At 34.8% G+C, this 20,785-nt stretch overlaps 1 protein-coding gene across 1 annotated transcript in view; it reads right to left on the reverse strand.

Moving 5' to 3' along the window:
* The window catches only part of SMC4 (structural maintenance of chromosomes 4), a 34,530-nt gene that overhangs the window by 2,136 nt on the left and 11,609 nt on the right, over window positions 1–20,785 (reverse strand). The window contains exons 6-22 of the mRNA XM_060011207.1: window positions 20,415–20,579; window positions 20,013–20,140; window positions 19,400–19,540; window positions 18,588–18,738; window positions 16,700–16,864; window positions 14,942–15,175; window positions 12,963–13,148; window positions 11,849–12,010; window positions 9,502–9,727; window positions 9,337–9,416; window positions 8,343–8,495; window positions 6,864–6,990; window positions 3,006–3,195; window positions 1,655–1,799; window positions 1,203–1,376; window positions 593–775; window positions 223–455 (exon numbers count right to left, since the gene is read on the reverse strand). Of these exons, the coding sequence (XP_059867190.1) occupies window positions 223–455; window positions 593–775; window positions 1,203–1,376; window positions 1,655–1,799; window positions 3,006–3,195; window positions 6,864–6,990; window positions 8,343–8,495; window positions 9,337–9,416; window positions 9,502–9,727; window positions 11,849–12,010; window positions 12,963–13,148; window positions 14,942–15,175; window positions 16,700–16,864; window positions 18,588–18,738; window positions 19,400–19,540; window positions 20,013–20,140; window positions 20,415–20,579 (2,843 nt within the window). The remainder of the gene's footprint in view (window positions 1–222; window positions 456–592; window positions 776–1,202; window positions 1,377–1,654; window positions 1,800–3,005; window positions 3,196–6,863; window positions 6,991–8,342; window positions 8,496–9,336; window positions 9,417–9,501; window positions 9,728–11,848; window positions 12,011–12,962; window positions 13,149–14,941; window positions 15,176–16,699; window positions 16,865–18,587; window positions 18,739–19,399; window positions 19,541–20,012; window positions 20,141–20,414; window positions 20,580–20,785) is intronic.

Below are 20,785 nucleotides of genomic sequence, written 5' to 3' on the forward strand. Positions count from 1 at the left end.
AAATGCCTCGAAAATTAGACAAATATTCTGTAAAATCAAGTATTTACTGTTTGCCTAGAATTTATGCTGTAAACTAATATCTAGGCAAACTAGTATTTATGAAATAAAACAAGTTGTACATCTAACCTTCACATCCCACCCCTAAAAAAAATACTGAGTTTGGAGAATATGTAGAGATATAACAGAAGAATCCGAAACTCAGTATACAGCATAATTACAAACCTGAACATGATTCCTTCAGAGAAAGGATCCAAGCTGTCTACAAGCTCCAGCTCAGCATCACCTCCCAAAGTAAGCATTTGGTAATTTTCCTTTAATTTATTTGTTATTATATAAAAACCTGCCATGAATTCATTAAGCCTTTGTTTCCGAAGATCTTCATATGCCTGTCTAAAATTATCTCTTTCATAAGTAATTTTGTCCAATTCTGCTACCCGCTGTAAATATAATTCTTCCTATGAAAAGAATGAGAAAAACATCAATTCAGTTATACATTTGAGATGAGAAATAACACTGCTAATTATATAAAATAAAGGCCACAATTTAGGCTAAGGTGTAGAGACTTCCTGACTATTACACAGTTTATTTGTACCTTCTTTTTATACTCTGCAATGGCACCAAGGTTTGGTTTCATTTCATGACACTGGGCTTCCAAGAGTGCAATTTGATTTGTTATGGAATCTGGGTTCTTGATTGCTTCAAGATCTTCTGGGCTTAGAAGTGGAATCTCTTCAACAGGATTATCTTCTATGGGATGCAATGATATTTTTGAAATCTAAAAGTTTAAGTTAGATCAGTGTTAGAAAAGGCATAGTATTATAATTCATTGTTAAACCTCACAAATTAATATGACAAACTGCCTATCAAAACAACATATACTAAGGAGTAATTTGTGTATCAACTATGTTTCAAAGGACTTCAAGAAAAATAGGTGTAGTGTTCCAGGTGTTCATGTAGCCATTTGTTAAATCTCCGTTATCAGCCCTGGGCTGAAAATGTTGACTAATTCTGACCATTATGCATATTTTTCTGTATATAATAACTCCTATATACTGTTCATTTTGCCCCTATAAACCTGAGAAGTGATTATACACCATGAAATTAAGAATCACAACATACCTCAAAAACACAAAAACAAACCCTAACCTTTTTTCATAAAGGATATCTTAAAGTTACATTTAACTATCCATAACAATTCTCACCTCTTTTTGCCAGTATTTTATTTTAGAATTATGTTCACCAATATGACCATCTACTTGTTCAAGTTTCAACTTAATACTAAGTGCATCTTTTTGAAGAGCATGTTCATTTTCCTGAATTACTTTTAGTTCTTTAAGTAGGTTACGATGTTCTTTCTGGATCTCTGGTAAGGACTCCTAAAAACCAAGAAGAAATGCTACAGATATGATCTTCTCAAACAGAACAGGGATTTTCACATTACAAAGATGAAGAAGCAAGCAATCTCTCCCCACGCCCCTTCCACTTTAAATGAAAATGTTTTTATTTACAGAAAAGTTCCAATACAGTACTCATTTTTACTGTACAGATGAAAGTTAATATAAGTTTAACTTATTGAGTGCTTACTAGGCAAGGTATTGACATCTATAAATCTTAATTGCTTGAAATACCATCCTCTCCCCTCTCCATGTCTTACCTCTGCAGCATTTGCATTCTTTACGACCTCTGCTGCTTTGTCTTCAAGACTTTTTAGCTCCGCTGTTAAGTCATCTACTTCTTTCTCAGTATCTTTTATTTCTTTCTCTGTGCGAAAGACAGAGTCTTGTGCTTTTTTAAGATTTCTAAACAAGCAAAATCATATATTAAAAATGTGGTAATGTGTGATTTGTTATTCTACTTCTGAAAACCTACCAAAGAACTTTTCATGACATCAATGTAACATTTTTTTCATCATATTTTAAAATTTATGATTTACTAAAATCCTTGAATTGGTTTTTTATGTTTATATATACACTTGTGGGATATTGTATATTTTATTAAACTCTCAGTATAAATTAATAAAACTTCCTTATATAAGCTTTTAGACTTAGACTATGAAGCAAAATTGTCCACTGGATTATTATTATATTCTTGTCATTTTCTTGTCAGATTGGAGATTCTTAAATCTTTACACCCATGAAGCTATACCATCAAGTAAATAAATACGCCCTGGTTCAAGTCAGGGCAAACAAGTGTTTTTGGCAGGGTGGAGCGGGGAGGAAACTGGACACATGAACACAGACACACACACACACACACACAGACACAGACACAGACACACACACACACACACACAGACACACACACACACACACACACACACACACACCTTTTTCCCTTAATGAAGTTACTTCTATGTTGACTGATAATTGTGTTTAGGCAAAACATATGGCTTATTATTAGCACCTTATCTTTGAACAAAAGACACTGTAATAGTGGAATAACCAGATAATCAAATGTGACTCATGTTATAATTGTAAGACAAAAGAAACAGCTGTTTACATTTCAACATTTTTATACATATTTAGCTTTAATTATTTTAGAAATACTCTAATACTCTGAAAATTAATTTAAAAACAAGATCTGTTATGAACGTATTAAAAACTTTTTGGGACAATGGAATCTAGTTAATTAAATTAATCAGGTTAATTAAAAATTTAAGTTATTAAAACAATTTTGCTAAGAAATCTCAACCTTCTTACTCTCCTAAAACCTAGATCTATTTCAATGAATCACCCTCTACTCCCTTTAAGCCAGAGAAATGAAACTCTGACTTCTGTGTCCTCACAAATTTGGGAATTATATAACCACATTTTGCCAAAGCATACCCGTTTATGTTTTTAAAAACTAGTCATATGATGTTTATTATAGGTGCCCACCAAAACTCCTATTAGGTAACAACATGTCAGAAGGGCTTAATAAGTAACAGTAACAGAAACATTTAATGGACATTAAGTTTAAAAAGGGGATGTAGGGAAGAGGAAGACAGGGTAGTATGCATACTCTACCTGTCAGCAGTCTTGATTGCTACTTGGGCTTTAGTAATAGCAGAAGCACATTCATCTAACTGTTTGTTTATTTTATCAAGTTTGTCTTGTTGGGCCTTGAGTTTATGGTTATTAATTTCTACGATAATATTGTGTAACCTTTTAACCTCAGCTTCCACTTTACCAGCTCTCTCAGCCACATTGTTATACTCTGGGAAAAAAAAAAAAAGTGAAATTAATTTGTGTTTCTACGCTAATGAGCGTCACTTGTTAGATGTAAATCTCTTCAGTCAATATGACTTAACCTGATGCATGCCCAAGAAATTTTAGACATTTAAGGAAAAGTACATCAAAAAAAACCAAACAAACCCCAAAACACAAAACCAGAATGCCCAAGTCAAAACAAATGGTGTTATATAACAACACATGGTTAAATTCTCTGGCTCAGCTGTGAACATAACCCACTTATCTCTTACTGGCTTCATGCCCTGAAGCTCTTTTCAAAAGTTTTTAGGGTACTTTCTTGACTATTGGTCTCATAATAATTTTTACCCTTAGATAGACTATGTGCCTGACTACTGCCCGGGGTGAAGAAAATTGTGGTTGTTTTATTCAATCAAAAAAAGTTCACACAATTTGGATAGCAAAACTGATAAGTTGAGCATGTTTCTGCTGGCAGTCATGGAAAAGTCTGAATTTTCTTGGTGGTGTTGGAGGCTCTGGTGTCCTGTCAAAAGCTTTGTGAATACTGACAGGCACTGGCATTAACTTTGACAGTGTAGATTATAGTAGGTACAATGTGCTTCTGTTGTTGGCAGTTGTAGTGTCATCTTCCCAATTTGGTATTTATTTATTTATTTGGCTGTGCCAGGTCTTTAGTTACGGTATGCGAACTCTTAGTTGCGGCATGTGAGATCTAGTTCCCTGACCAGGGATCGAACCCAGGCCCCCTGCACTGGGGGCGTGGAGTCTTAGCTGCTGGACCACCAGGGAAGTCCCTCATCTTCCCCATTTGAGAGATGACTTTCCAGTTGTAGAAGAGGCAGTATAGTTCCTTTCATGGTTCTACAGAGTAGCTCTGGAAATTATTCTTCATATTCAACCTAGAATTTCTTAAGCCATCACAGTGATTCTGTAAACAATCTTTGTTAAACACACACACACCCCCACACCCCAAATCATATCTGTACTAACCAGAGTGGATTCTGTTCTCCATATTTGAATCCTAATCACTATACAATATAGGAAGGATGAAAGGTGGCAAAAAGGTAAGGAGTTCAAGCTTTCAATATCTATGTCTAGAAAAGCAAGCAGAAACAGAGCCAACTTATGGAAAGAGACTCCCATAAAGCTCCTATGGGAGGAGTGTATCAATACATTTAGCATAGGGGAAAGGAGGTAGGATGTGCTAAGAGGAAAAGATTAGATAAAGACTTAACTGTTGTTCCTCTAGATTGTCTCTTCTCTCCTGTTAGGTAGATTGGAATTTCAATATTCTCCAAATCTCACAACTTAGTATTCATCTTTTTGTCCTACATTATCAGAGAATTCTTTAGTCTGATCTTTCAAACTCATCTAGTGAGTTTAACTCCAACCTCTATTCTTTATATTTCTGAGATCACCACTTGGCTTTTTTAAAAAAACAAAGCAAAACAAAACCCTGCCCTTTTTTTGTCTTCTGAATCCCCCTCTTCCCCTAAGGATACTAAAATAATGTATTTATTGAAGGAATTCTTTTGCTCAAAGTGGCGATGTTCTCTGTAGTTTAAGTTCCATTAGGCTGTCTGTATGCTTCGCTCCCTTGTGGGGTAGAGTACCAGCTGCTGTGGGGTCTGGCATCATGACTTATACTGGGGGATGGGCCAGGTATGCAACTGGGAAGGGTTCCACCCTTCAGAACATCTTCTTCCTTATTTTTAAGTACCTAACATGCATTAAAAATTCTTTTCCCTATCTATAGTAGCATGTCTATTAGAAGTAGGAGGGGAAAACTAACATCAGATAGTCTATAATTTTGAAGTCACTATTTTATACCACCTTGCTCCCCTTACTCTATTCTCTACACAACAGCCAGAGATTTTAAAAATATAAATTAATGTAAAATAAAATATATAATCTTAAAGATACGCTTGCAGAAATGGGCTTCCATATTAGATATTAACAGAGTCTACTAATAATAGCCAGTGTTTCCATGAGAGTAAATATATATGGGGCTCCTAATGAAGTCAAGGATTCCCTTTCAAACAAGAATACAGATTCCTGTAGTCTGTGAAAGTGCTGCTATAAATGACAAAGATACACATGTTTTAATTGACCATTAGGTTCCATCAAAGCAAACACAACAAATATTGTAGGTATTCTGGGGAAGGAGGGGTAGGGTGAAGTCCCTGTGTCTCCAAGGACAAAATATATACCCAAAATAAATGCAAGGAAAAAAGAGTCCTGACAGATTATATCACTTCCCTGTATATGACTTTCCAATGGCTTTTAATTTCACATGGAGGCAGGGCTTATAAGGCTCTACATTATCTGGATTCTTCCATCGTTTAACTCTAGCCACTCTGGCTTCCTGGTGTTCCTAGAAACTTCTGGCATAGTCCTTCCTGCCCCAGGGCCTCTACTTACTCCTCTACATTCTTCCTGAAATGTTCTTCTCCCAAATATCCACATGTCCACTCATACTTCCACTGGGTCTCTGCTCAAGTATCTCTGGCAGTGGCCTGTATAACCACTGTGTCTATCTGAATCCCCATCCCATCCTGTTTTCCTGGTTTTACTTTTATCACCTAGCACCACCTGATACAGTATGCAATGTATTTATTATCTTCCCCATCTTTTAAGTGTGAGTTCCTTGAAAAGAGGGACTTTATTTTGTTCACTGCTTGATCAACAGCACCTAAAACAAAGCTTGGCCAGTAGCAGATGCTATCTGAGTGAATGCCTCAATATTAAAAACGTAGATAAATACGACCACAAAAATAAAAAAATTAATACAGCTATATATTAATATTCAATATGCCCAGTGGACATCTGTCTGCTTACAATCTTTTTACCTCTTTTTCTTTGGGAAGAAAACTCGACCTCATTTTTTGAACATTTGGATAATTGCTCCAATTCCAGTCCATCTAGTTCTTTCAGATAAACAATCAGTATTTGCCTTCCTTTGCTCATGAACCAGACTGTAACAAGGGTCTTTCTTGAGGACATGATGAAGGCTCACTGTGTTTGTTGGTGTCCCTAAGATACTGTGTTATCTCACCATTACCTCCTCGTGCAATAAGATGCACATCTACCTATGTTTAATTGAAGCCAACATGGAAATAGAAGCAGGGCTGCTCAAGTGCATGATCAGAGGATTTTAATGTCAAAGTCAATTCTGACTATGAGTCTATGATCTAATTCCCTTTCTTGCTGAAAGCTTTTGGAAGAACACTTATATGTTTATATACAAGAAGAAAAAGTTCTGGAAGGAAAAATGTGTTTTCTCTAAGCTCTCAAACAAATAAAATAACTACTATCTTGAAGGGTCCTTAGGAAGACTGGGCCAAAGTATACAAAATATAAAATTAAAAGCATGGGTATCAGAATCAGACTGACTTGTTCCTGAATTCCTATACCACCACCATATGCTATGCGACCTTGGGCAAATTGTATAAACCATTCTGTGCCTCAGTTTTCTTATCTGTCAAATGAAGTACTTAATAGTACTTTATAACCTTCTGAGAAATAAAAACAAAAACCATTAAAACAGAGTGGTCACTTGTCTATAATATATGAAATCTACTTTTTATTCTACAAACTGCTATCTTAAACATTCTAAATATTACAAACCTGTTTTTGACCACACAGGGGGAAAAAAGTGTATATCCTTAAACATACCTGTCTTGAAAGCAGTAACATTTTCTTCTAGCAATTTCTGCTTTTTTTGGTCAGGGGCTGTAGTACGTACATTAGCTTCAAGTTCCTTAACTTGGACATTCAAATATTCTTCTTGCTCTGATAAACGCTACAGAAATGTTTTAACATTCAAAACTGTTAGTATTTTAAACTTACTAACAATAGCATTTGCTTTAAACATTCTAAAAAAAAAGGTACTTAAAATCTTTAAGAGAAAGACAAAAATAAGAAAGGGCAGAAAACACGAACAATTAATATAAAAATCGAAAATGGCCAACAAAACGCATGAAATGTATACACTCATTAGGAAGATAAGTTAAAATGCTATTTTTTAGTATTTATATCAGATTAGCAAACTTACAACAAACTGAAGAGTACCTAGTGTTCAAAGACTTGGAAAAATTATTTGCATATGCTACTATTAGTAAATGAATTAGAACCGTCTTTTTGAGAACAATTTGGCATTATGCAACAAACGCTTAAAACACTGTACAGGGCTTCCCTGGTGGCACAGTGGTTGAGAGTCTGCCTGCCGATGCAGGGGACACGGGGTCGTGCCCCGGTCCAGGAAGATCCCACATGCCGCAAAGCAGCGGGGCCCGTGAGCCATGGCCGCTGAGCCTGCGCGTCCGGAGCCTGTGTTCCGCAACGGGAGAGGCCACAGCAGTGAGAGGCCCGCGTACCGCAAACCCCCCCCCCCCCAAAAAACCCAAAAATAACACTGTACACATACTGGGTAATAATTATAGTTTTAGAACTCTAACCTAAGGAAATAATTGGATGAGTGTATTAAGGTCTGCATAAGAAGGATATTTAAAACACAGCAGTATACATAGTCAACACAGAAAAATATTTATCAAATCGTGATACGAACAAAATATGCCAATACAATTGCACACAAAGTAAATGTACATTTGGCTTGGAAAGAAAATCGTAATTAATAAGTGAAGAAAAGTTAATAAGACTCATTAAAAATTCATATGCAAATTTAATATGTATATCAATACCATATACATAAACACATACATGCAAACTAGACACACTAAAAGTTGAAAGACATACATAAAAATTTAAGGTGATAATCTTTTGAGTATTTCCTAAAAAACTGTTTTCTGATTTTGTTTTTTAAAAGAGACTGGGCATGTATTGCTTTTTCATAATTAAGAAAACATTTCACTTTGAGAAGAGAATGAAATAAAGGGTCACATAGTTGCTAAGGGAAGACACATTTCTATGGAGTACAAATGGAAACCAGAAATAGCTGTGGCTGGAGCAAACACTGTGACAGGGCGTTTATCCATTAGTACTCGGAGAAACAAAATCAACAGACGCGCCTTACACCTAGAGACTCAGCCTCCTCCTCCCCCCTTATCTTTTAAAATTATAAGCAAACAGCAAAATGCTTCTGCCAAATTGCTGTTGAATTCCAATAGTTTCAGCTAATATTGATTAAAAAAGTACCTGGATGCTTGCAGTAAACTTTTCTAGTGTGTTCCTCATTTCTCGTTCACTATGCCTTAACTTAACTACTGCTTCTTCCAGTTGTACTTTCTGTTCCTGAATTTGCACTGCTTTTTGAGATTCTCTCTGCAACTGTGATTCCATTTTATTTACCTACAAAGAAGAATACCAGTGAAATAAGTTTATTCCAAGAGTCATTTCAGATTAACAGCAATTTATGAATGAAGAAAACCCAAACTTCTGATCTTAAAGACTAGAAACAAAGCAAACAACCCAGGTCCAATTCCAAAACCTAAAGCTTAGGAGATGGTCAACTAATTTCCGCATCATAGAATCAGATGAAAAGACCATTTTAAGTGTTGTATAGTCAACTACTATTACAATGAAGGTATACTACACAAATATTTAAGTGGAAAAATACAAACTATTTCAAAATATGAAAAAAAATCAAGCCACAACTCTTCAGAAAAAGTTAGGTATCCAGGACATCTAAGTACATATTTTTAAGGAAGAAAAAAGTATAGTGTTCCGAGGGTGATAATGGAACAGAGCAGTATTTCCTGAGCATTTTGACATTCCTCTTATATTTCTGGACATATAAAATTTGGAAACATGTATCAGAAGTCTTTGCTATATTTACAACTTAAAGAATTATGTCAAAATAGAAAAGATAATTATACATCAGTAACTATGTGAAGAAACAAATTAAATGTCAAACAGTAAGTAAATGGTTAAATTATGATATGATCCAAATGTCATAACAGAGAAAGATATATATGCCGAGCATATATTTTTAAATTAACATACTTTTAAAACTTTAACAAGTTTCATATAAAATCCCACAGCTTATATACTAGTCATTTAGAGAAAATTCAATCTGTTAATTGAAAATTTGACTACAGTACATTTAAAATAGCAGAATTTTACAGTATGTTACTTATCAGTAAAGCTGCTTTAACAAAAATGTCTTGACCGTAATTTTGTACATGCTGACCTCTTCTTCTGGGATTTCAACAACAACTGATGAACCCATCCTTCCTTTCATTACTTTGCTTCCACCACCAGTCATTGTACCTGGAGAACAGAGGAGAGAAGTCAGACTTAGATGTCTCCCCCAACAAGATTAAATAAACTCAATGGCAGGGAAAAAAAACATTACCTGACTGTTCTATGATTTGCCCCTGTAATGTTACCACTCTCCATCTTCTATCTTTCTGATATGCTACTCTTGTGGCTTGATCTAAGTTGTCAGCTACTAAGGTATCCCGTAAGGCAAAGTAAAAAGCTTGGCGAATTTCCTCATCTTTTACTTTTACTAAATCAAATAATCGAGGAGTATTTTCAGGAGTTTGAATTTTGGTCATTTTCTTTGCCCACACTGCCATCTAAACATAAAAAAGAAAAATAATATATATATAAAGATCATTTCTGTTAGATATAATTTATAGAAGTAATACACATGTATTAAACATAAGGACATGTATACAAAGTTCTGAGTATCTACATAATTGAGTATTACTTTACTGTTTTTTTGCCGTACGCTGGCCTCTCACTGTTGTGGCCTCTCCCTTTGCGGAGCACAGGCTCCGGACACGCAGGCTCAGCGGCGCTGGGCACGAACCCGTGTCCCCTGCATCGGCAGGCGGACTCTCAACCACTGCGCCACCAGGGAAGCCCTACTTTACTGTTATTTTAAAAAAGAAGTTATTGTAAAACTATCTCTATTCACAGATGACATGATCTTATACGTATTAAAATCCCGAGGAATTCATACATTAAAAAACTATTAGAAATAACATAAATTCAGCAAAGTTGCAGAATACAAAATCAATATGCAGAAATTAATTGTATTTCTATACACTAGCAATGAATAATCTGAAAATGAGATTAAGAAAATTCCATTTACAATATACTAAAAACAAAACAAAAACCCCAGGACACTCTTGATATTAAAGAACAAAATGAAAGGACTCCTGATTTTAAAGCTTACTACAAAGCTATAGTAATCAAGACAGTGTGGTATCAGTGTAAGGACAGACACAGATAAATGAAGAGTCCAGAAATAAACCCTTACATTTATGATCGGTTGATTTTTGATAAGGGTGCCAAGAAAATGCAACAGGGAAAGAATACAAATGGTGCTGGAACAACCTGATATCCAAAAGAGTAGAGTTGGACCCCTACTTTACACTGTATTACAAAATTAACTTAATATGGATTAAAAAACTAAATTTAGAACCTAAAGCTGTAAAACTCTTAGAAAACAGAGGTAAATCACCCTGCCATTGGATTACACAGTAGTTTCTTAGATATGACACCCAAAATACAAGGAACTAAAAATAAACTGGACTTCTATCTAAATTTTTTGCTTCAGAGGACACCATCAAGAATGTGAAAAGAGAGCCCACAGAATGGGAGAAAACATTTGCAAATTACATACCTGACAAGAGACTTGTATCCAGCATATATAAAGAATTCTTACAACTCAACAGTAAGACAAACCAATTAACAAATGGGCAAAGAATGTGAACAGATTTTTCTCCAAAGATAAACAAATGGCCAATAAATAAGCACATGAAAAGATGTCGTACAAAAACCTGTGTACAGGAATGTTCATGGCAGCATTAACCATAATACCCAAAACATGGAAACAACCCAAATGTCCATCAATTGATGAATAAACAAACTGTGCTACATCATATAATGGAATATCATTCGGCAGTAAAAAGGAATGAAGTGCTGATACACATGTATTAGCCCCACCCCCTGCAAAGAGAAGAGAGGGAACTTATTTATTTATTTTTTGCCACACCATGCGGCGTGCAGGATCTTAGTTCCCTGACCAGGGACTGAACACGCACCCCACAGTGGAAGTGTGGAGTCTTAACCACTGGACCGCCAGGGAAGTCTCAACATGGATGACCTTTGAAAAGTAAGTTAAAGAAGCCATACACAAAAGGCTACATATTATATGATTTCATTTATACAAAATGTCCATAATATGTAAATCTAGAGACAAAAAGTAGATTAAAGGTTGCAGGGGGATGGAGGGGTGGGAGAATAGGGGTAGTGACTCCTAATGTGTATGGGGTTCCTCTTTTGGGGTGATGAAAATATTGTGGAATTAGACAGTGGTCATGATTGAACAATCCAGACCATGTGAATGTACTAAAACCTGCTGAACTACATATTTTAAAATAATGAATTTTATGGTTGTGAATTGTATCTCAGTAAGTGTTTCTTTTTCTTTTTCTTTTTTTTAAAGTAGTTATTGACGATGGAAGTTAGAAATGCAAACTACCAATCATTGTAACATTGGAATGTATATTCCTTTAGGGGAGGCAGTAGAGGATTTTTTTTCACAACCATGTAACCCCAGAGCCTAATATAATCCTCAAAACCTATCAGGTGTTCACTTAAATAACTATGAAAAAAAAGCTAGGATTCAAAATCAAAAAACACTTGGCACTTAAAAACTAAATTACAGGTAGATTATGAATACCCACCTTATCCAAACCTATAAAGGTTGCAACTCCAATATTTTGTCTTTTAAGGAAGTTTACACATTCTTGGGCCGTATCGATAGAATCAACAACAATGTAGTCTAATGCATGACAACAGGATGAAATAGCAATATCATATTTTTCATCAATTGCTCCTAAGTCCCCCTAATAATTGAGAAGAGGGGGGAAAAATCAATGCACAATCAGCAAGGAATTAGGCACAGGATCATTTTATTAGTAATTCATATAGATTTTTCAAGTTGTGTTTAACTGAACTATACCTACGTATGGTTTTAAACAGTACAAAAAGGGTACACAGTGAAAAATTTAAGTGTTCCTCACATTCAACCTTTCTCTTCTGCAAAGGCAATCACTACTAGAATTTTTAATCTACCTTAAAAAAAAAACTTATGGATATACAGAGTTTGAATTTTTAATGAGCACAAAATGAGAGAACTGTTTTCACTGCATGTAAATAAAAATGTATAGTGTGAAAATTTGAAACCTAAAAGTATTATAAGCAAAATAACTTATAGAATAATAAAACTCTGAATTATTGAAAGCCATTTAAGATTATGTAAATCTGCTTCTCAGTCTATTAATACATAAGCTATCCCCATTTCCTTCCAGCCACCTTCTAGCTGGCCACAGCTCCCTTCCTTCTTCAGGCTCAACTCAGGCTTCAGGTACCCACTATCCCTAGCCTTGGGTTTTGACATCATCCCTTGTTGATTTTCCTAAACTCTAGCCACAACCTTTAGTATAATGGTATAAAACCCAGAATATAATTTATCAAGTTCTTATTTTTTTTAAAAAAGAAAAAAGGAGTTTGTTAAGTTTATCACTAGAGTTGGATCCCTTTCTTAAAATGACTATAATTATACAAAATTAAAAAAAAAAACCCAAAACTATCTGTAACATGAACAAATACATACCACAAAGAATTTTATCATGCCTGAGTGTAAGAGCAAAATGTTTAAAAATGAAAGTCCTTTAAAAGAAACAAAAGTAAATGTTATTTTATGTACAGAGACAATATACAGTTCTTTAAGTCAAGGTAAGAAAATTATAACATCTGAGAAAAATGTATAGTCATTTACAAATAAATTTACTTTACCAATCTTCCATATATTCCTGGAATTCTGCCAGATTTTTTTTCTTGAATTATTGCATCAAGGACTTTCCCCCTACTTCGATTCATTGCTAAGGAACTCTTCGCTTCTTCAACTTTTTGGAAAAGATCACGAACCAAACTTTTGAAATTTATTTCTTCTTGTGTAAGTTTTTGAAGTTGTTTTTCTTTCTAAAGGTGAAAATAAAGAAAATGAATCCCAGAAGGTTACACCCTATCACAGTATAGAATTAGTTGTAATACCTAAAAAAAGAAGGAAAGGCCAATAATCAACACTTGAACCAGGACTAAGCTGTCACATTGCAACTGTTGGTTTGATTTTGAAAAATATGGATGGGTTTTCTGTTTTAAAGGGGGCAGAAATTATCTGGGTCAATAATAAGGAATATAAACACAATATAGACCTAGGAGCAGTGCACTGACTGCTAGAGCTAGAGGAGTTAGGGTTGTGGAAATCCCAGTTTGGCACCACACAGTTAGGCATAAATGTGTCCTAATTCTTATATTCTTACACTAATCAAAAACAGACCTCAATACAGGACTCTAGTTATGGGTGACCGGGCAGGGCTATGATTACACTGTGCCTTGCTTTTTAAATAAAAGGAGATTTATTATATAGTATTATATAGCATATATTATTATATCTAATTAAATAAAGGAAAACAAAGAACAAAAAAAGCATAGCTCTGAAATGAAGGAGAGCATGAGTGAACACTACTATTGCTAAACAAAAACGTCAGGCTGCCAAGAAGAGGAACCACACACATGCACACAAAAAGCCTAATTCTCAGTTTCTCAATCTCCAAGTTAGTGCAGCCATTTTTCTGACATTCTCCTTCACTTCCTGGCTTTAAATTATTACCTCTATTACCAGTCATACTGGTTTAAAGTATTGATAAAAGCTCAAGTTGCAGATTTAATTTATCCAAAAATAAACTGAATCATAAGGAAGATAGAAGTAGTCACTGAATATAACTTAAGTTTACATTTAAATTCTATACGGCCATTAAGTTCTCTGATGACCAAGCGGCGTGCATTTACTAAAATGAAAAAGACTTCATTTTCAGTGTAATTTCTCTCCAAGCAGCATTTTCTATTGCCATCTTGCCTAATGATGCTTTTGAGATTAAAGTTACGAAATTCCTTAGATGTCTAATTCACTCAAGGATAGCAGAGGACGTGGATGAGCTAATAAGCCAGATGTCTTGATTAGTTTAACAACTTGCAGTCCCAACAAAGAAAACTACATTCATAAATTCAAAAACAGAAAAAAATACACTAAGATAGTTGACTTGCATATTTGTTCACACACACACTTACACTTGTGATTTTCCTTTACCATTGCCGAAGTTGTCTACACTTAGATTTAGGGAAACAAAGAACTTTCTTCTGTTTAAATTTTTATAATGGGAAATAATGGTGGCGGCAGTGATATTATTTGCTGTTTGACACTTGAAGGGAGAATGCAGCTTCTTGATAGTCTCGATTCGTATCAGATAGAATACTGAAATATTAACCCCATTCTTTTCGGAAAGATTACACTAAACAATAACAACAAAAATATCTATGTACCAGTCACTTAAGATGTTGAGATCAGGACTTCCCTGGTGGCACAGTGGTTAAGAATCCGCCTGCTAATGCAGGGGACACGGGTTCGAGCCCTGGTCAGGGAAGATCCCACATGCCACGGAGCAACTAAGCCTGTGCACCACAACTACTGAAGCCCACACGCCTAGAGTCCGTGCTCCGCAACAAGAGAAGCCACCGCAATGAGAAGCCCGCGCACCGCAACGTAGAGGAGCCCCCACTCGCAGCAACTAGAGAAGGCCTGTGCGCAGCAACGAAGACTCAGCGCAGCCAAAAAAAAAAAGATGTTGAGATTTAAAAAAATATATGTAAATATAAAAATAAATAAAACTAGGGTTCATAAACAATGTTCAGATGAAATACAGAAGAAGATTTACCTCCTTTAGTTCATGTTCAATTTGAGGGAGTTTTGCCTGTATATCTCCAATTGCAGCTTTCCTTTCTTTGAGAGTCTCAGAAGCTGCCATTAGAGCTTCATTGGCCTTACTTAATTGAGACACTGCGGTATTATGACGACTGAGATAGATATCAAGTTCTGATTGAGCTACATCCATCTTTGAACGTGCTTCATTTACTGATTTGCTGAAATCCATAAGTTCTTTCTCTCGACTCTGTTAAAATATGATAGACCCCATTAAATCCGAAATATATGTGTTTTCAAACCTAAACTGAAATGGAAACCATTCATTTTGAATTTAACTTAATAGATTCTACAAGCACAATATACAGAAATAAATCTCACAAGTGGAATGGACTAACAGTTTCTGCCTAGTTGTGAATGTTCATGGTATACAGTCTTTTCCCAACTGATTTCACAAGAGCTTAACAAGGTAGATACCATACGAATATCTAATATCTCAATTTAGAGATTAAAATGACAAAGAAGGAGTGGTTGAAAGAACAAAAATGTGGATCTGAAATCTAGATTCCATGGTCTTTCCACATTACCTTACCTAAAATGGTAAGGTGTAAGGACTACTCAGCAGAAAGTTTCCTCAAGTATATTTATGTTGGAAATCTTTTTAAGTTTTAGAGGTAAGGTGAGGTAATCCCCAACACAAGTCATAATTTGATGAGTGAGTAGAAATTTTGGACTACTGTAGTTGACTGTGTAGAAAGGACCTACTTATTAGAATAATGGAATAAGAAAAGCCCTTATAAAAGCCTAACCCTTTTATTTCACATACAAAGCATTGGCCCAGTAATATAGTATGATATTAGAACATGCCCATATTTCAAAACAGAATCAATTTAGTCCGTAAAGAAACTCCAAAACACTTCATGGAGGTATAATTAACAAAGGTCTTATGTAACTGACTTAAGTAACGTTAAGTCAATTCAACTCAATTACTGTCATCTATTAAATATCTATTTAACATGCTCAGTGTTGTCTAAAAGGCTGTGGTGAATATAAACAAAGATAGCTAAACTCTGTGCTTATACTCTTGCTGGGGAGACAAGACATATCAATGAGACAATCTCACACTCTTGCTTTAGGGAAGTGCTAACATAAGGTAGTAGCTAATATTTATTAATTCCTTACTTTCTAGGCACTTTATGTAAGTAAACACACGTTTTATTTTCACAAAGATTCACAAGATGGGTAATATTTTCTTCCGCATTTTGAGGAAGATAACTTGGAGACATAACCTGAGTTCAGAGATAATAAGGGATTGACCTAGGATTTGAGCCAAGAACTGACACATGAGCCATGGTTAAAACTATTACAGAAGAGCTACAGAAGCAAAGAAAGGAGATGTCATCTACGGTTAGTGTGGTCCCAAGCATTTATAGGTAGTAACCAATAAATTACCAAGAAAATAATTTAAGAGAAGATGAAAAAGAAAATTTGATGATGAAGTCAATGTGTAACGAAGAACTGCACATAAAACGAAGTATTTGATGAGTATTTTCTTCTACCACTGTAAGTTCTCGTTAACTTTTTTTTTAAAACGAGAAAGCAAACAACAAAAAAGGGAAAGAGTCTAGGCTAACCATCTTTAGGAATGGTAGATATTAAAAGTCCAAACTTTTTCTTCTAACAGTTCATTTTTTAATATTACTATAAAAACAATCTTCAAGATTAACAAAAAAAAAGCCACCAAAATATATGCCAACTGATAAAGAAATCTTACTTCTTTTTCTTTCTGAAGCCCTTGTGTTTCCTGTTTAAGGCTATCCATAACTTCCTTTAATTTTTTTTCTTCTTTTTCTTTTTCTTTCTCAAGGGCATTATTTCTAGTTGTTGTCTCAGTTATGATATTCTCACTCTTGGCAGGTATACTTTTAAATTCTTCAACCTAAGATTATAAAACAAATTAAAGTTACTAGAAGCATGTACCTTTAGGCTATCCAACACCATCAATATTTGGCTTATTTAAAAGCATTTCTCAGGATCTTCTAGATCTTTGCGGTTTTCACTGTAATTAAGGTTAAAGCAGCTAGTTTTAGCAAGTACTTCCTTAATCATCTGCTGCAATTTCTATGTTCTCTCAGTCTAATGGTAAAACTAATTCTACGAATTCCTGATTCCTTATGGAGAACAATTCTTCCTCGCTGAGCAGATCTTCCTTCTGCTCCAACTTTAGGCTGTAATTATCCTTCTTCACCTATGAATATGGTCTGAGTACACGGAATTCCCTGAAGTACCCTTCAAAGTACATTACAACTTACCACAAATTACCCATACACCCCTAGTTTCCCTCAAATCTTAAGATCTTTCCTAACTTTACCCTTCCAGAGTCACCACATAGGACTAATATTTTATTCCATTAATACCTTCCAGTAGTTATCACTTTTCCACAGTTGATTCCTAAAGGCTAATTATCTCTACTACAGTTACATTTGGCTTAATCTGCCCAATTCAGGGGTTTCTATCAAATCCATGCTATTTTGTTTATTCTGATTATCTATTACCAGAGAAATTAAACATTTCCCAAAATGGTGTCCCTCAAACACTGATTCACATAGATGTGTTACTGTACTGAGCATAAAGCATTTTGTGAACAAATGCATTCAGAAAATGCTTACAAGTTGAAGCAGAGCCTGTCTTATAATTACCATGTAATTATATGGTACAAAACTTTTTTTTTTTTAAATAAATTTATTTTATTTTTGGCTGCGTTGGGTCTTCGTTGCTGCACGTGGGCTTTCTCTAGTTGTGGCGATCAGGGGGCTACTCGTCGTTGTGGTGCGCAGGCTTCTCATTGCAGTGGCTTCTCTTGTTGTAGAGCACGGGCTCTAGGCACGTGGGCTCAGTAGTTGTGGCTCACGGGCTCTAGAGCACAGGCTCAGTAGCTGTGGCACACGGGCTTAGTTATTCCACGGCATGTGGGATCTTCCCGGACCAGGGCTCGAACCCGTGTCCCCTGCACTGGCAGGCGGATTCTCAACCACTGCACCACCAGGGAAGCCCGGTACAAAACTTTTTTGAGGGGAGAGGCTTTATGTGTCTCATCTATTAATATCTGATTAAACTATGAATATAGTTTGAAACACCCCAAATTAATTGATTTATTAGTCTGGCTCCTAGCAAGTTAGGCATTCTGGTCTAAACCTCATCTTTCTTTTTTTGAAACCTCAGTCTAGCTAATCAACCACTTGCTGTAAATTATGAACTTCCCCTTCCCTCCCTTTTAAGGGAAAACTGCTGATACTGTTAACTTGATTTCTGCAGACAAAGGTACTATTTTTAAAAATCTATGATATGTAGCCAAAAACATCTCTTTAAATCATACACTCTAGGAAGAAGAAAATTATTGTCACCAAAATAGAATTGCTGATTTGGTAAATATTTTGCCAACAATGTATATCAGAAACATAAGCTCTAAAACTCAAAGTCAATGGATACAGGATTTCCCCTTTGGGGAAAAATCAGGTTGAGATAAATCCTGAAACACTTAACATTCAGAATCCCAACTCATTCTCTTAGGTAGTATGGGCCAAGAACATTCATGAAAAATAATAAAAACTACATGTGATATTCAAACCTGAAATTTTAAGAATTTCTCCCCTATAACTTACCTTTTCTTTATCTTTTTGAAGTTGTTTTTCCAGTTTTCTGGCTTTACTTGTAGCATGCTTTAATTTTTCCCTAACTTGAACATCTTCTAAATCTAGTTTTGTAAATTTTTCTTTGTTCTCCTCAATAAATTTTGTAATTTTGTTCAGCTTCCTAGCAAAGTAAGAAAATTCAGTCACTATTTTGGATATTCTGATATTTTAAAGCCACCTTATATACCTTGCCTGGTTATAAATGTATCCAAGTTCCTATAAGGTAGGATCCTGTTTCAAGCTGACCCTCTCCTCCACCCATATTTGAAGGAGCTGTTAAAATGTGTGACTATAGGAGTTATTTTGTCCTTCTAAGCTGGATTGGAAATAATCACTATGATGTCTAGGTATAGAAAAATTTGACCATAAAAAATAAGCAAAACTCATTTTAAAGAATAAAAAAGAAAACTGCATAGGTAAGGGATATTGGTGTCATTGAAGACTGATATGAGAAAGGTAATGAGAAAACTTTAAGACAACTAACCTGTCAGATTAAATGCTTGTTTGCTACGATGTTTTGTGTTATTATGTTCTGCCACTAGGGGGTAGCAGCCTGCATTATTTTAAGACCAGTGTTGGGCAGTCAAATCTGTGATAATCATCATCAACTAGATGTAAGTCAATTAAGTTTTTTGTTTGCAAAAGGAGACCATTTTATATGCTGGCAAATGTATTACACGCATGTGCTGGCAGTAAGTTTATATACAGACACACACACATACATGCAATAAAATGTAACTATATAATCTAAATACTTTTAGTACTTTCCAAAAGATTATTACTTCTCTATATCTTTTACATCTTTATTCTTAGCTTTCATTTCGTTTGACAGTATATTGCTCTTCTCATTAATTTCTTTGGTATCTTCATGAATTTTTTCCTTTTGAGTCTCCATTTCAGCAATTCGTTTCTGCAGATCATAACTAGAGAGAGGAAAAAAAAGATATCAGAGATCCTAAAATACCATTTCTAAAATTCTCTATTTTAGTAAAATCAGCTGTTTCTAAAGTATTCTTAACCACAGTCAATTAACAATTACCTAGGATTACTGACAGGGAAGGGGGAACCAACCTAGGGTCAAGGCTAGAATTAGGAATAAAAATAGGCTCCACATAAACAAAATTAGATCTGCTATTATATGAATTCAAAAGAATGTATATGTAAAACTATTAAGCATAGTAATACTTGTGAACCCACCTCCCAACTTAAAGCAGGATACTTAAAAGTCAACTTCGATACTATGGTAAACAACCCTAATTTAATGAATTCATCACATAAAGCAACTTTTAGAATTTTTTTAACTTCAGTCTTCACATTTCTCTAACATGGGAAAAGAGAAGGGCTTAGACTTACTGCCAGAAACTAATACAAAAATTGATAAATTAAGGTACTTACATGTAATATTGACAAACATGATTCTTTTTTCTAAATATTTCATTTTCCAAGGTAAGAAATTCAATGGCTATGTTTTTCTCTCCTTCTAAGGCGTCCTTTTCCTTTTCCACCATCTTAACTCTGTTTAACTACAAAAGTTAAAAGTGTAGAGATTGTTCATATGAAGTGTATTTGAGCAATCTGAATTTAAAATATGCCAACATTAGATAAAAAAACATATAAACTACATTAATATAACAATGTTCCTCTGAAATGCCAATAAGAAAAATATAAAATTCAACCTAAAACACTAAACTCTGCCTGAATAATTATGACTATAACTTGAATATCTAGCTCAGTAAAATTAGTTAATACAGAAAACATTCTGGTTTACAATACAACTAAAGTCTACAGAAGATTCACCTTCTCTCCTCTGTGTTCATTTAATATTTCAAATCTCCGACACAAGACTTTAATAGGTTCATTTAGCCGTCCACAACCAATTATATCTTCTAAATATTCAAGCATACCCTCATCATGTTCAGTCTGGCCTTTTGGTTTCATCATAGCAATTTGTTCAACTTCACCCTTTAAAAAAAGTTAATATTTCACACTCATTGCATATGTTTAGCAACATCAACCTTAAGTGAGAACTAGAAACAATGAACAAATCCAACAGTAATGAACAACTAAATGATTTAAATCAGTGTTTAAAGACATTTAATAGAAGTAAAAATGTTCTCTCCACTGATACTCTTAAGGGTTTTAAGCAAAATTCAGCAAAGTATTCATAC

The sequence above is a fragment of the Delphinus delphis genome, chromosome 4 (assembly GCF_949987515.2).
Source record: "Delphinus delphis chromosome 4, mDelDel1.2, whole genome shotgun sequence".
Classification (NCBI taxonomy): domain Eukaryota; kingdom Metazoa; phylum Chordata; class Mammalia; order Artiodactyla; family Delphinidae; genus Delphinus; species Delphinus delphis.